Source organism: Budorcas taxicolor, chromosome 13 (assembly GCF_023091745.1).
Source record: "Budorcas taxicolor isolate Tak-1 chromosome 13, Takin1.1, whole genome shotgun sequence".
Taxonomy (NCBI): Eukaryota; Metazoa; Chordata; class Mammalia; order Artiodactyla; family Bovidae; genus Budorcas; species Budorcas taxicolor.
Window position 1 is genome coordinate 12,495,097 of NC_068922.1, and position 15,105 is coordinate 12,510,201.

The 15,105-nt window shown below is 45.5% G+C and overlaps 1 protein-coding gene across 4 annotated transcripts in view; it reads right to left on the reverse strand.

Moving 5' to 3' along the window:
- ITIH5 (inter-alpha-trypsin inhibitor heavy chain 5) overlaps positions 1-12,796 on the reverse strand; it is an 85,565-nt gene extending 72,769 nt beyond the window's left edge. For all 4 annotated transcript variants that reach the window (XR_008200483.1, XR_008200482.1, XM_052650955.1 and 1 more), the window contains exons 1-2: positions 12,692-12,796; positions 599-643 (exon numbers count right to left, since the gene is read on the reverse strand). Coding sequence is in view for 2 of the 4 variants with exons in the window: in XM_052650955.1 (XP_052506915.1) it covers positions 599-643; positions 12,692-12,781 (135 nt within the window). In the remaining 2 variants the exon portion in view is untranslated. The remainder of the gene's footprint in view (positions 1-598; positions 644-12,691) is intronic.
- Positions 12,797-15,105: the final 2,309 nt, after the last annotated feature.

Below are 15,105 nucleotides of genomic sequence, written 5' to 3' on the forward strand. Positions count from 1 at the left end.
CTGGGAGCTTGCAGCATACACCGAGAGCCTGGCCCAACTTCTATCACACGAAGCTTCAATCTACAAGTGGGAATCCTCTGCTTGCTTTCACTGTTTGCTTCCTAACACCATCTTTATTTCTTGTGTAAGAACATTATTAAAAAAAGGAAAGGTTCACTTAGGCGTTAGCTTTTTTCTAAGAAGGTCTTTGAAAATTTCACACTTCGTCCTTATACTTTTACTGGAATAATCAGGTCTCGTTTCAGAAAAACATCTACTTAAAGAAAAAGTTTATCAAAGAAAGGTTTATAAAACCTATGCTGGGGACTTCGTGGTGGTCGACTGGATAAGACTCCATGCTTCCAATGCAAGGGGTGAGGGTTTGATCCCTGGTTGGAGAACTAAGATCCCCCATGTTGTGAAGCCAAAAAAAAAAAAGAGAACATGACAATATCATCATAATAAACATTTTTTAAAAGCTATCCTGTTTCACATTCAATTTCTTCTACATGCAACTGTAAGGTTTGGAGTAGCTGCGAGCATAGCTGTTACTTGGTTCCAAATACACAGACTCGTGAAGGGTACAGACTTTTAAGAGAATTTATGTGAATATACGTACCAGCCTTTGCAACAGCCTGACTTGCCTTGGGATCCTGAGTCCAACCTAGAAGGAAGAAAGAAACATGAAATACGATTGTGAGGTCATTCTTATGTGGGTTAGTTACACGAAGAGGGTTAAGGCCCATGAAGACACACGAAGGGTTATCCACCACGTGAAAAGCAGTTTTGACTTTGAATCAGGAAGCACCCAGAACAAGATTAGAATTCATGCTTCTCAGACCTGGCTGGCTGCTTAACCCACAATATCAGACCACCTCCTCATCTGAGGGGTCTTACATCTATTAAGGGAGCAGATGAAATGACCAGAACAGAGTTCACTAGAATATCTGTATTCAGGGACTTCCCTGGCCATCCAGTGGGCAAGACCTTCCAATGCGGGGAGCTGGGGTTCAATCCCGGGTCGGGGAGCTGGGTTCCACATGCCTTGCAGCCAAAAGAGCAAAACATAAATCAGAAACAATACTGTAACAAATTCAACAAAGGCCTGAAAAATGGTCCACATCAAAAGAAAAATCTATTTCAAAAAAAAAGGACTTGTATTTGGTTTCCATTTATTTTTGGCCTGAAAATCAACTCTTCGCTGTTGTGTCTGTTACAATGAGTAAACATGTCCGCTTGCCTCTGATGGGTTCATTCGTTCCGGTCAAAACCCCAGGAAGTTCTGAAGGCAAAACTGAACTTGCCTTGAACTTTCTTACTGTGTTTTTTCTGGATGATTTGCTATACTTTCCCACCGGCAGAGGAGGGGCACGGGGAAGTGATAGCATCCTTAGTTTTTAAAATCATCTAATAATTAACCAGCCCCTCCGGACTCATGCAGAAATCCTAGCTGGTTGCCAACCATTTCTCAAGATAAATCACTGTTTAAAGAACAGAAGTGTGGACTCCACTGCTGTGAGTAATAAGTTGGCCTTCCTGGAGGGCAGTATGACAATGTCGATCAAAACCTTGGAAAATATGCTTAGACTTTGCATAAACCTTTTTTAACAGCTTTGTAAGATATAACTTACAAACAATAAAATTCGCTCTTTTAACGTGCACAATTCAAGTTTTTATAATATATTCACAGAGCTGGGCAAACCATCACCACAATCAATTTAGAACACTTTTATCCCCAAAGAAACCTTGCTTTACCTGTCACTTCCAAACTCCAGCTTTTCCCTGGCCCTCAGTTCAGTTCAGTTCAGTTCAGTCGCTCAGTCGTGTCCGACTCTTTGCGACCCCATGAATCGCAGCACGCCAGGCCTCCCTGTCCATCACCATCTCTCTTTAAGTTTACTCAAACTTACGTCCATCGAGTCAGTGATGCCATTCAGCCATCTCATCCTCGGTCGTCCCCTTCTCCTCCTGCCCCCAATCCCTCCCAGCATCAGAGTCCCCTCAAATGAGTCAATTCTTCGCATGAGGTGGCCAAAGTCCTGGAACTTCAGCTTCAGCATCATTCCTTCCAAAGAACACCCAGGGTTGATCTCCTTCAGAATGGACTGGTTGGATCTCCTTGCAGTCCAAGGGACTCGCAAGAGTCTTCTCCAACACCACAGTTCAAAAGCATCAATTCTTCGGCGCTCAGCCTTCTTCACAGTCCAACTCTCACATCCATACATGACCACAGGAAAAACCATAGCCTTGACTAGACAGATGTTTGTAGGCAATGTAATGTCTCTACTTTTCAATATGCTATCTAGGTTGGTCATAACTTTTCTTCCAAGGAGCAAGCATCTTTTAATTTCATGGCTGCAATCACCATCTGCAGTGATTTTGGAGCCCCCCAAAATAAAGTCTGATACTGTTTCCACTGTTTCCCCATCTATTTCCCACGAAGTAATGGGACCAGATGCCATGATCTTCGTTTTCTGAATGTTGAGCTTTAAGCCAACCTTTTCACTCTCCTCTTTCACTTTCATCAAGAGGCTTTTTAGTTCCTCTTCACTTTCTGCCAGAAAGGTGGTATCAACTGCATATCTGAGGTGATTGATATTTCTCCCGGCAATCTTGATTCCAGCTTGTATTTCTTCCAGTCCAGCGTTTCTCATGATGTACTCTGCATATAAGTTAAATAAGGCCCTAGGCACCCGTTAATCTACTTTGTCTCTATGGATTTACTCATCCTGGGGATTCCGAATAAATAGAATCGTACTATTGTACTATTGTGGTCATTTTTTACTGGCCTTTTCCACTTAGCATAATCTTGTGTATTTATTAGCACTTCATTCTTTTTTATGTCTGAATAATAGTCTATTGTGTGGCTACATCGCATTGTGTTTATCCACTTCCCAGTTGTCGGACTCTAATGTTATTTCCACCTTTTGGCTATTATTTATACTGTGGAACTTGCATGGATATTCACATAGATGTCTCTGTGTTTATTACCTTTACAAGTGGAATTCCTGGGTCATATGGTAAATTTAACTTTTGAGAAATAGATACACCAGTTTGCAAAGTAGCTGTAACATTTTACATTCCCACCAGTATGCATGTCTTATAATTTAGAAATCATACTTTCAGAAATGTATCATCTTGGCGGGGGGATGTCAATACAAAAAACTGAAAGCAGGAAAAGACTTCTTTGCAACTTTTGAAACAACTGTTGATCGTTGGAAATAGCCTAACATTATTTAAATGTGGTTTGGTTAAATATATTATGATACAGTGATTAATCAGAATACGGCTATTAAAAATAATGGTATGGGCCTATATTTATTTACGTCAAATGTTAGTTTTACCGGACTTCTGAGCTGTTCACTAAATATTTCTCTAGCTGTCTGCTGGAAGGATTGCATTTCCTGGCCCTTGGTGGGAAGACAGCCACATGGCTGGTTCTGGCCAATAACTTACGAATGTAAGTGGCCTTGTCACTTCTCCACCAAGGACTCGATGGAAGGTATGAGATTCTCCAGAACTGCCTTTTCTCACCTGCACAGTAAGTAGTAACGTTTGAGAGGTTGCTGCTCCATCAAGCCTAAGGTCTCACTTGCTCCACTGACACCCCAAGATGGACGTCATACAAGCAAGAAAGAAACGTTCGTCTAATTTATGGTTGCCAGGTAGTGGGGAGAAGGATGCAGGGAAGGGATGGTTAGGGCCTTTGGGATGGACATATACACACTGCTGTATTTAAAATGGAGAACCAGCAAGGACCTACTGTATAGCACAGGGGACTCTGCTCAACGTCATGTGGCAGCCTGGACGGGAGGGGGTTCTTGGGGAGGATAGATACACGTATATGTATGGCTGAGTCCCTTTGCTGTCCACCTGAAACTATTACAACATCGTTCATTGGCTATGCTGCTGCTGCTGCTGCTGCTAAGTCGTTTCAGCCGTGTCCGACTCTGTGCGACCCCATAGACAGTAGCCCACCAGGCTCCCCCGTCCCTGGGATTCTCCAGGCAAGAACAGTGGAGTGGGTTGCCATTTCCTTCTCCAATGCATGAAAGTGAAAAGGGAAAGTGAAGTCGCTCAGTCGTGTCTGACTCTTCGCGACCCCATGGACTGCAGCCTACCAGGCTCCTCCATCCATGGGATTTTCCAGGCAAAAGTACTGGAGTGGGGTGGCATTGCCTTCTCCATAATCGGCTATACCCCCAATATAAAACAAAAAGTTTTTTAAAAAAGAAATGTTTGTCATTTAAATTATTGCAGTTTGGGGGTTCTTACCCCAGTTTCTGCCTGGCCTGTCCTCACTGATACAGTCAGACACACTTTGAACGATTAAATCAGGTAACAAAATGCTATCTTTACTGATCTCATTTTTTAAGTATAAGTGTCTGTATGTGCAGAATGCACCCAAAATTTTAATGGCAATTACCTCTGGATGTCTGAATTTTTTTTCTTTAAACTCTTCTGTAGTACCTTAGTTTTGTATCACTTGCAAACAGAAAAAACAATAAAGATATTTCCATTCTGTAAACTAAAAAACTGGTTTAATCATGATCCTCTTCTGATCCCTTCTGAAAATAGATATGTGCTACTGTAAACTACAATTGTAAGCCATCGTAGTGTCTCCTATTCTACAGAACATGGAATAGGAAGAGTTCGTATAGGATTTCAGTTGACATGTGCTCTGACGCCAAATGAGAACCAGTCACTAGGCGGCTGCTGCTTTCTACTTCTAAAATGAGGTGGAATGATTTGAACGGTCCGAAGGAAACCAGAATCAGTGTCCTGGGCAAGGTGTCCGCCAGTTCTGCAGGTTCGTCTCAGGCCTCTCCCTTCCTAAAATTGTGGAATCGGCTGGGGGCCACTTAAAATAACTAATCATGGTCAGAAGGGAAGCCTGGCCCTGCTCAGGTATTATGTTCTCTGGTTGATCTAAACTATTCTCTTTGAAGTCTCCTCCTTTGAAGAATAGGTTTTCCAAGAAAATAAACAAGTATTCAGGAGAACAAGAGAAGTTGGTTTTTCATTTTTGAGGTGGCTATCTGATATCTCAGGCGATCACCATGGCAACACTTGAGTCCAGATTTAGACACAGACCAAACCAGAATCAAAACTTCCTGGTGCACAGAGATTCCTGGTGCCAGCTAGGATTAGAAGTGGAAATGACACTAATGTCATCTTCATTGTTTTTAGTTAGGAATTCCTGACCCCTCTTATTGTTTGAGAGCTTTCCTGTTCCCCTATAAGAACCTGGAAGTGGGGGTTAAGGACAGGTAACCGAATCCAGCTTAAAGGCAAGGAGTGTTCTGAATAATAAATAACCTCAGAGCATGGGCCCCAAATCACAGATTTATGAGATGGCTCAGATAGGAATTTCTACTCCTTCCAAGCTGAGCTTACTTCTCCAGTGCCAGAACAGATGTGCAGACCACAGTATTTAATAAGAAGTATCAGTCACAACCTTTGCCATGAAGGACCGACCATACTACCTAACGTCAAAGAAAATACGCTCAGTAAAACTTACCAGATGAGGTAATTCTTATAAGTTACAAAGAAAATGGGAAAAAAAGAAGAGTTCACTACACTCTCAAGTGACCAAGAGAGCCTCTACGATGGAGGGATGGCTTGAAGTCGGTGTGTAGGATGTTGGTTGGAGTGGAATAAAGGGGGAAGACAAATTTAAAGAGAATCAGGTTCAACATGAGAACCATGCAAGAAATCACTCATTATCTGCCTCTTCAACTCACATGGACCAAGCAGCATTTACCACCAGAATGAGCATGGGTGGCTGAAGACTGCCTTTGCACCAAGAATGTAGCAATAACCCCATCAGAGCTGGGGGACTGGAATCCCCATCTATCCCACCATCAGACGGTCCAACTGCAGGTGAAAAACAGCTTAATGTTCATCATCTGGATAAAAGAGATGGTATTTTCCCCCCAGGATCAATCACAGGGTTGGATCAGGACCAGGAGGGAAGAGAAAGCATTCCAGAAAGTCCACAGATGGGGAAGAGCATGGGAAGGGAGGAGAGGAGTGAGGGGTATTCGAAATACACACCGTATACACATTCCCTTTAGGGATGGGTGCTTTCATGACCTGGGTCCACTGAACAAGAGACAGAAAGGCCGGATTCAAGCCCTCATTCCTTCCGAGCTCTGCCACCAGCTCTGTCGCCCTAGGTTCCATCACAGAGCCAGGAGTGACTGCATTGAGGCCAGTCTCAGCCACACATCATCAAATGGCTGAAGACATGAGCTCCTTATCTACCCATTGGCCTGCATCTGCCAAGGACATTCTGAAGCTAAGACCAGGAACTCAGCTGCCTCAGAGACCTGGCCAGGACCTGACACCGACCCCAGGGTGACAGGCTGGATGGCACGGGAGATGCCACCCATCACCTGGGCTGAGGACACTCAGTCTTCGAAGAGCCTCATTCTGGGAATTCTCTATCACTGGCACAAAAGTTTTCTTTCGGAGAAATGGGGCTGCACGTTGTTCAGCTACGTGCCACGTGCCATGTGGGCTACCCATAACCTCAGCAATGGGAGAAGAAACTTTATCTGGGGTTGGGTGGGGGGTTGGGTGGGTTGAAATTTCAAACAATTTCCAGGCAGCCAGGAAAACAGTAACAAAACCCAAACCAACCAGCCTTAGGTGAATCACCCTGTTGCTTTCAATCTGTGAGAAACAAGGGACATGGACCTGGCTTGTGGGAAGATAATGAAGAGGTCGGGGACCCTCCCAGTAGGAAACAAAAAAAAGCTCAGGTCTCCATCCGATGGCTCCATCTTCCTAAACCGACCATCTGTTCCTTAGATACTGAAAGCTTGCAGGGGACTTCCCTGGTGGTCCAGGAGTTAAGACCTCCAATGCAGGAGGTGTGGGTTCAATCCCTGGTTGGGGAGCTGAGATCCCACATGCCTCATTGCCAAAAAACCAAAACATAAAACAGAAGCAATATGGTAATAAAGTCAATAAAAAATTAAAAAGAGAAAGCTTGCAGGACTTCCAGCTGGACCTCTGACAGCATGTGGGCAGGGCTCCTTTACCTTAGAGCATCCAGGACTTTGGGGGAGTGTGTGTTAGAAACACAAGGTCACACAGGACTCATCACTCAGCTCTTAGGACTCCCCCCTCTTCTCCTCAATCCCACCCCCAGAGAAACCAGACACGGCTAGTTCAGAAGTGAGCCAATCTCTGGAATCTCTCCCACAATATCCTTCTTCCCCATCCAGCCTTACAACTCCACTGAAACAATCACAGCCGTGCATATAAAGGAGATATGATTGAGTGGGCTGGGGCTCACAAGATCTTGCCTTGACTTTATTTTTCGAAGAATTAAAAAAAATTGTCTTGATTTTCTGTTTTCCCAAATGCAAAGTGGTAGATTACAAAAGTTAAAAGTGCAGAAATGCTCAGTTCAGGGACTTACAAACAGATCACCACAATGAATGTGTTACCGGAAGCAGAGGCTCAACACTATCTGTGTGCCAGGAGATAAGAGTTAAAGTCATCCTTAAACAGACCACATCAAGTTGTAAATATGAAAGTGGTGCCGTCTTTGGAGGAGTCACTGAGAGCACAGCTTGGCAGTCAGGCACTTGGGTTCTAATTCAGGCTCTGAAATATCCCCTTGGGCGCATCACTGCCCCTGGGGGGATTTCCAAGGTTCTTCTCCTTGGAGAGGAAGCTTGCTGAGGCTTTCCTTGCAGTGGTAGGGATTCAACCAGGCTGTTCATAAATAATAAAAATGGCTCATGAGACCTGAGTCTTACTATATGTAAGTGCTTTACCTGACAGTGGGTTGATTATTTTTTATTTAATAGTTTATTATTACTTAGAAGCTGATGAAAGGTAAGCATCAGGATCCCCCACTTGGCACAGTCCCTTAACAATGATGATACTGGGTTTCCTTAGTGGCTCAGTAGTAAAGAATCCGCCTGCCGGTGCAGGAGACACGGGATCAATCCCTGGTCCAGGAAAATCCCACATGCCACAGGGCAGCTAAGCCGGTTCGCCACTGCTACTGAGCCTGTTCTCTGGGGCCCATGCTCTGCAAGAGAAGCCGCCACAATGAGAAGCCCTCGCACTAAGCTAGGGAAAAGCCTGAGCAGCAGTGAAGACCTGGAGGAGCCGAAAATAAATAAATAAATTGCAAAAAAAAAGTCTGAGAAAAAACAGTTATTCTAAAAGTATGTTGCTTGTCAGTCTGTCAAAATGTGTCGTTTGTTGTGATTTATCATTCTACATAACTGTTCAAGGGCACTCAAAGCCAGTGTACTGGGACAACCCTGACGGATGGGATGGGGAGGGATGTGGGAGGGGGTTCAGGATGGGGGACACATGTACACCCATGGCTGCTTCATGTCAGTGGATGGCAAAAACCACTGCAATACTGTAAAGTAATTAGCCTCCAATTAAAACAAATTAATTAATTTTAAAAAATAAATAAATAACTGTTCATTTTAGCACAGAATTTTGTCAAGAAGGCTTTGCCAATTATGTAAACTTGATTCCCCTCTCAAAAATTTAGATCCACCCCTGCCTATGAGGTAGGAACCATTAACAGTGCTAGCTTCCAGATGATGAAAGAGACCCAGAGACGTTAAGTTACTTGTCCAGGTACACACAGCCAGTAGGCAGTGGGATCCAGATTTGAACCCAGGCAGCCTACTTCCACTTGGAATGTTGTTAACTATATACTTTATTACTTCTTATAATTTTTATATAGAGCTCCTAGAAAACTCTCCGTGAAACTCAATACCTGGTAGCTACTATTACTCTGTAAATTAAAAACTGTTTTTGCAATAATGGGGATGCAGTTCCATTCTTATTTAAAGAAAGCATATCAATTTGAAAGCACACTGATTTTATATAAGACATTTGCTTTTTTAAAAAATGCAGTTACTTTTATTTTAAAAAATTATTTATTTATGGTTGCGCCGGGTCTTCATTGCTGCACAAGCTTCCTCCTCTAGTTTCAGCAAGCGGGACGACTCTAGTTGCGGTACGCAGGCTTCTCATTGTGTTGGCTTCCCTTGTGGTAGAGCACGGCCTCTAGCGAGTGTGGGCTTCACTAGTTTCAGAACATGGGCTCAGTAGTTGTAACTTTCGGGCTGTGGAGCACAGGCTCAGTAGTTGTGGCCCAAAGCACGTGGGATCTTCCCGGATCAGGGGTGGAACCCTCATCTCCAGCATCAGCAGGTGGATCCTTTACCACTGAGTCACCAGGGAAGACCAAGACTTGCTTTTTAAGACCAAGACTTGCTTTTTAATCTTAATTTACTGAAAGATGCTTTCAAAGCTGTATCAGTCTCAATGCGGTCCATGCATTGCCCACATCAGGACCATCGGGGTCCCATCCAAACCTAGTGGATGGAAATTGATGGGAGTAAGGCTCAGGAATCTGAATTCTTAAAGAGCCCCTGAGTGTCTTTCTGCAAGATGAAGTTTGAAAACCACTGCAGATCGTGGGTTTATTATACTACGGGTAATACTGTTTATAGATGAGGTGTGGGGGAAGAAGCATCTTGAATCTAGCATATATTAGTAATATTTTCAGTTAAAGACAAGTAATAGGAATTACAATGCAGGCTAACAGGCAAATTCAGGTACATTAAAATTCACAAGTTCACTGACATCTAAAAATTGTTTGTGCTCAGTTGCTCAGTCATGTCTGACTCTGCAATCCCATGGACTGTAGCTCAACAGGCTCTTCTGTCCATGGGATTCTCCAGGCAAGAATACTGGAATGGGTTGCCATTCCTACCATTTCCTACTCTAGGGGACCTTCCCAATTCAGGGATCGAACCCGAGTCTCCTGCATCTCCTACTTTGGCAGGCAGATTCTTTACCATCAAGCCACCTGGAAAGCTCTGAAAGCTGTTCACCAAATACCACATGTGGAATTAAAATATGACAAATGAACCTGTCTATATGAAACACCAACAGAGTCAGGGACATAGAGAATAGACTGATGGTTGTCAAGGAGGAGGGGGGTGGGAGAGGGTTGGATTGGGAGTTTGGGGTTAGCAGATGCCAAATATTAGCTACAGAATGGAAACACAACAGGTCTTACTGTATAGCACAGGGAACTATATTCAACACCCTGTGACAAACCATAATGGAAAAGAATACGGAAGAAGAATACGGGACTTCCTTGGGAGTCCCGAGGTTAAGACTGTGTTGCCAATGCAGGGGGTGTGGGTTCGATCCCCTGGTTGGGGAGCTAAGATCCTTGTGGTGTGGCCAAAAGATTAAAAAAAAAAAACAAAAACACAAATAAGTCACAGTACAGTGACCCAATCAAATTATATAATAAAAAAGAATGTACATATATATAACTGAATCACTTTGCTATACAGCAGAAACTAATACAACTACAACTGTATTGTAATTCAACTAAAATTCAATAAAAGCAAATTGTAAAAAATGGTACACACATAATTTTGAAGGCCATAATTATTGAGACCACAGCATTAACTGCATTGCCAGGCATTGTTCAAAGTATATTAATTAATCTTCAGAATCCTTTAATTAAGTAATCTAGTCAACCCCATCCTCGAGATGGGTAAATAGAGGCTCGTAGATGTGAATTAGGGCTTCCCAGGTGGCGTTAGTGATAAAGAAACTGCCTGACAATGCAGGAGACACAGATTCGATCTCTGGGTCGGAGGGCATGGCAACTCACTCCACTATGCAAACCTGAAGAGTCCCATGGACTGAGAAGCCTGGTGGTCTACGGTGCATAGGGTCGCAGAGACAGACATGACTGAAGCGACTTAGCACTCACACAGATGTGAACTAACTCTCCAATAAGCGCAGAGACAGGATTTGAACCCAGAAGTCTGGTTCTAGAGGCTGTGCTCTCAATTCCACATCTTATACACACAAAATTTTATTTTAAGAGGATAGGGATAAAAAGGTAAAATCACAAATTTTCACAAAACTTTATATTCAGAGTTTTTTCCTGATTTAGTCATTTTCCAAAGAATAAACGGTGCCTTGGGCTGACGACAGCAAGAAATCACTAACATGGGCCAAACCCGTGTTCTTACAAGCAGGGAAGTTCAGTGTTAAGCCTACTTGGACTTGCAGATGTCAGAGCTTTAATCCCTCCTCTTAGCTCATACACAGAATCTTTGTTTCAGTGCTTCCCACATCTTCTCCCTCCGCCCTCTAAAAAGTTTTTGGATCTTTACCCTAAATTCCTTCCCTCAGCACTTCAGTGGCGCCAACATCAAGTGCTGACCATCCCCAGCACTTTTAGATGTATTACCTACCCAACCCTCACTACTCCGTTCTTTCCCACTTTGTACAAAATTGGAGATTGAAGCACTCAGGACTGTGCTCAGCATCACAGAGCTGAAAAGCGCCTGAATCTGGAATTGAGCCCCGGTAGCGGGCATCAAGCCCCCGTCCTTAACCAAAACATCTGCCATTTCATATACCACAGTATACGAGGTCCTTTACACAAACTAGCAGCTGGATCCTTACAAGTATGCTCAAGAGTAGGTGTGTGCCCTGCTGTGAGGGACAGGAAAGGGAGGCACAGAGAGGTATAGGGGAGCTCGTCCAGGCCATACAGTAGTAAAGGGCAAAGGAGAGACCAGCCTCACTCTCTGGATGCCAAGCTTGCACATTCCTCCTCCACCACACAGCCTCCTGGAATTTTTATGGGTTATTCCTCATGGCAGTCCTACAAGAGAAGAATCGTTCCATTTTGTAGATAAGCATATCCTTAAGGCAGAGTTGACGTGAAAGTAACTATGGGATGTTTAGGCAGATTCTGTTTTCCAGATCTGCCTTCAAACCAAGGCTCTGGGAAAGGGGTCAGAAAGTATACCTGCTTATCTCTTCCTCTCATCCTGCAAAAGCATGCTTTCGGCTAAACAATTTAAATACATGTGAGCAAACAGCACCGGAGATGCAGAAATGCACCGCCTTCGTTAATCAGGACAGAGCCCTTTCTCCCGATAAGGTATGTGCATTGATATCTGTGGGAACCTGTTTGATATTCTTTCAAGAGCCTTCCTATCCATAAGACATTGTATTGAGAGTTCATATTTGCAGGTTTCATTCACTTGTGAGGTTAAGCCATTTAAAAAATCCTGACAGATACACAGAGTATTAACCAGGGGAACTGAGACCCTTTGGTTCTTCCTCCTCCGCCCATCATTTGGCCACCTTTAAGCTGCTAAAGCAATAAGAGATGAAAACTCTGTTCTCCCGGTTTTCAGATGAGAAAAGCGGAGGCTTCCACGAGTTTAGAACATTTCCTAGACGTGCTCTCTCTCTAGAACAACTGGAAGCCAACAGCAACCTGCCAAGACTACCCCACAGGCGCATCTGAAAGAACCTTGCAGTTAGCTTAGGGTCCTGGCTCAGAAATGAACAAAACCAGCAGAAACCCGCGCAGGTAAGAGGAGCCGAAGAGGTTTGGTTCCGCAGGACTTTGAAGTGCAGACACAATTCTGCAAGAAACTTTGTCAGCCAGACTTTCTCCTCGAGGGAACAGTAGATGGGTAAGCTCCCAAGCAGAACACTGGGGACGGAGAGGTGAAGGGGGGACGATGTGCCAGGACATGGGGGTGATCCCACCCTCCCTCGCGTCCAGTAGCCTGTCCCGCAGCCACGCGCCCGAAGGCGGCGGTGGTAAGAGACGGCAGCCGGCGCCCGGGGCCCGCCCGGGGCCCCCTAGAACTCCACTTACTTGATCCGATGTGTCTCCCCAGCTCCTCGCCTCTTCCAGCAACCCGGCGCAGAGCGGCAGCGCAAAGTACAGCCCGAGCAGCGGGAGCATGGTGAGGCCGGGCGGCTGCACCAAGACGCTGCCGGACGCGCGGATACAGCGCAGGACTCCGGGCAGCGCTCGGGACTGCAGACTCGCGCGGCCCTGCCTCGCGCTCCGCCCCGCCCCCTGAGCCCTCCGACCCCGCCCCTTAGCCCCTCCGGCCCCGCCCCCACGCGTACTCGGGTCCCGCCCCCCGCTCCTTCCGGCCCCGCCCCCACGCCGCGCCCCGCCCCCTGAACCCTCCGGCCGCCCCTTAGCCTCTTCTGCCCCATCCCCACGCCTATTCGGTCCCGCCCCCCGCTCCTTCCGGCCCCGCCCCTTAGCCCCTCCGGCCCCGCCCCCGCGCCCCTCCGGCCCCTGCGCCCCTCCCGCCCTGCCCGCGGCGCCCCGCCGCCGCTCCTCACCCCTCGCGGGTTCAGACTCCTCACTCCCGCGAGGCCCGCCCCCGGTCCGCTGCATCCACAACGGGTGCCCCCAGCCTAGAGCGCACGGTTCGCGCCCCATCGCTCGCCGCCATCCCGCCAGTACCTTCAGCAACCCCCCTCCTGCCCCGCCCCTCCCTCGCCTTCTCCAACCTGCGCCGGGGGCACCTGCTACCACCTGCATGCCCCTCTCCCGCTCCTTCGTGAACTCGCGCCATTCCTGTCTCAGGAGGACACTGTAAGGGCCAACCTGACCCTCCATATACAGTCCGCCCCCTTCACCTGCTATACAGACCTCGCTCCCGCGCTGCATGTATACCGCCCGCCCACTTCCAATACATACCACCTCCCACCCGGTATATACCACCACCATTCCCACACCTGCCGCCTGAAGGCATCAGGAGACCTTCTTCTGGGAAAATAGTGCGTTCCCCTTGACATCCAGCACTGATGCCTACAAGCCCAGTGGAGGGAATGCTAAGCAGTCTAACGCGGAAAGTACCAGCAACGTGGTCCCCTTTTATATGGCTCTGGCATAAGGGAACGGAAAGGAGGAAGCTAGAGTTGGCACCACGCCGTAGTACTTCCGATTTTTTTGGTTATTAATCATAAAAATGAATGTCACTGTTATCATAGTTACAGACTATTGGTCATATTTCTGTCCTGTCATAGGAAGAACTATTAATAATCTGCCAACCATTCACCCACCCACCTTTTAGAGTCTGGGCTCCATCTTTGTACCTGGCAGACGCACAGTGATCTGGAGTTGCTTGTTTCCAAAAGGCAATCACCTCAAAGACACTTAAAAATGCTTTTTGTCGTGATACTGCTGCTGCAAAGTTGCTTCAGTTGTGTCCTACTCTGTGCGACCCCATAGATGGCAGCCCACCAGGCTCCCCCATCCCTGGGATTCTCCAGGCAAGAACACTGGAGTGGGTTGCCATTTCCTCCAATGCATGAAAGTGAAAAGTGAAAGTGAAGTCGCTCAGTCATGTCTGACTCTTCCAGACTCCATGGACTGCAGCCTACCAGACTCCTTCGTCTATGGGATTTTCCAGGCAAGAGTACTGGAGTGGGTTGCCATTGCCTTCTCCTTGTCGTGATAAAAATCACATAAAATTAAAAGTACTATTTTAACCCTATTTACCTGTACAATTTGGTGACACTAAGTACGTTCACATTATCATGCAACTGTTATCATCATGCATCTCCTGAATTTTTCACCTTAAGACATTTTTTTATGTCTCTGTAAAAATTCCCTCTAAATTAATACACTGAGTAATAAGTTGGCATCTATCTCAGTGGCCAAAAACAGGGAAATGGTTAACTCAAAAGACAGAACATCCATCCTGTGGAATATTACGCAGCTGTTATAAAACAACCATAAAGTGCATGGAAACAGAAAAAATGTTTACAGCATAATTTAAAGGAAAAATCAGATCACATAACCATATCAAAAGTATGAGTTTAATTGGGTAAAAATACATATGAGTGGACATCAGAACTAGGGAAGAATGAGAACAGTGGGTGTGTTAGCTTACGGCAGTATCTCTTTTTAAATATTTTGTTTCCTCTTGTTGAAATGTTGATTGTTAAAGACATTAAGGGGCAAGGGGAGTGTTGTTTTGGTGAAATAAATGGAAGGAAAATCATTGTCATTTGCAATTAAACGTGTAATAGCCTTTCCACGGGCTAATTAAAAAAACATGCCTCCACCATGGAGTGACAGAAGCTGGTCCAACAAGGTTTCCGCAACAAAAGCACCGATAAAGGAGAGCTTTGAAGTAAGTCAGAGGGTTTTTATTCTTGGTTCTTTACTAATCGTGAGTTACAGATGCATCCTGGGCACACTTAGAAACTTAGCAGCATGCAAAGTATGTGCAGTCCCCTCCTCATTTTAAAACTAAGGGG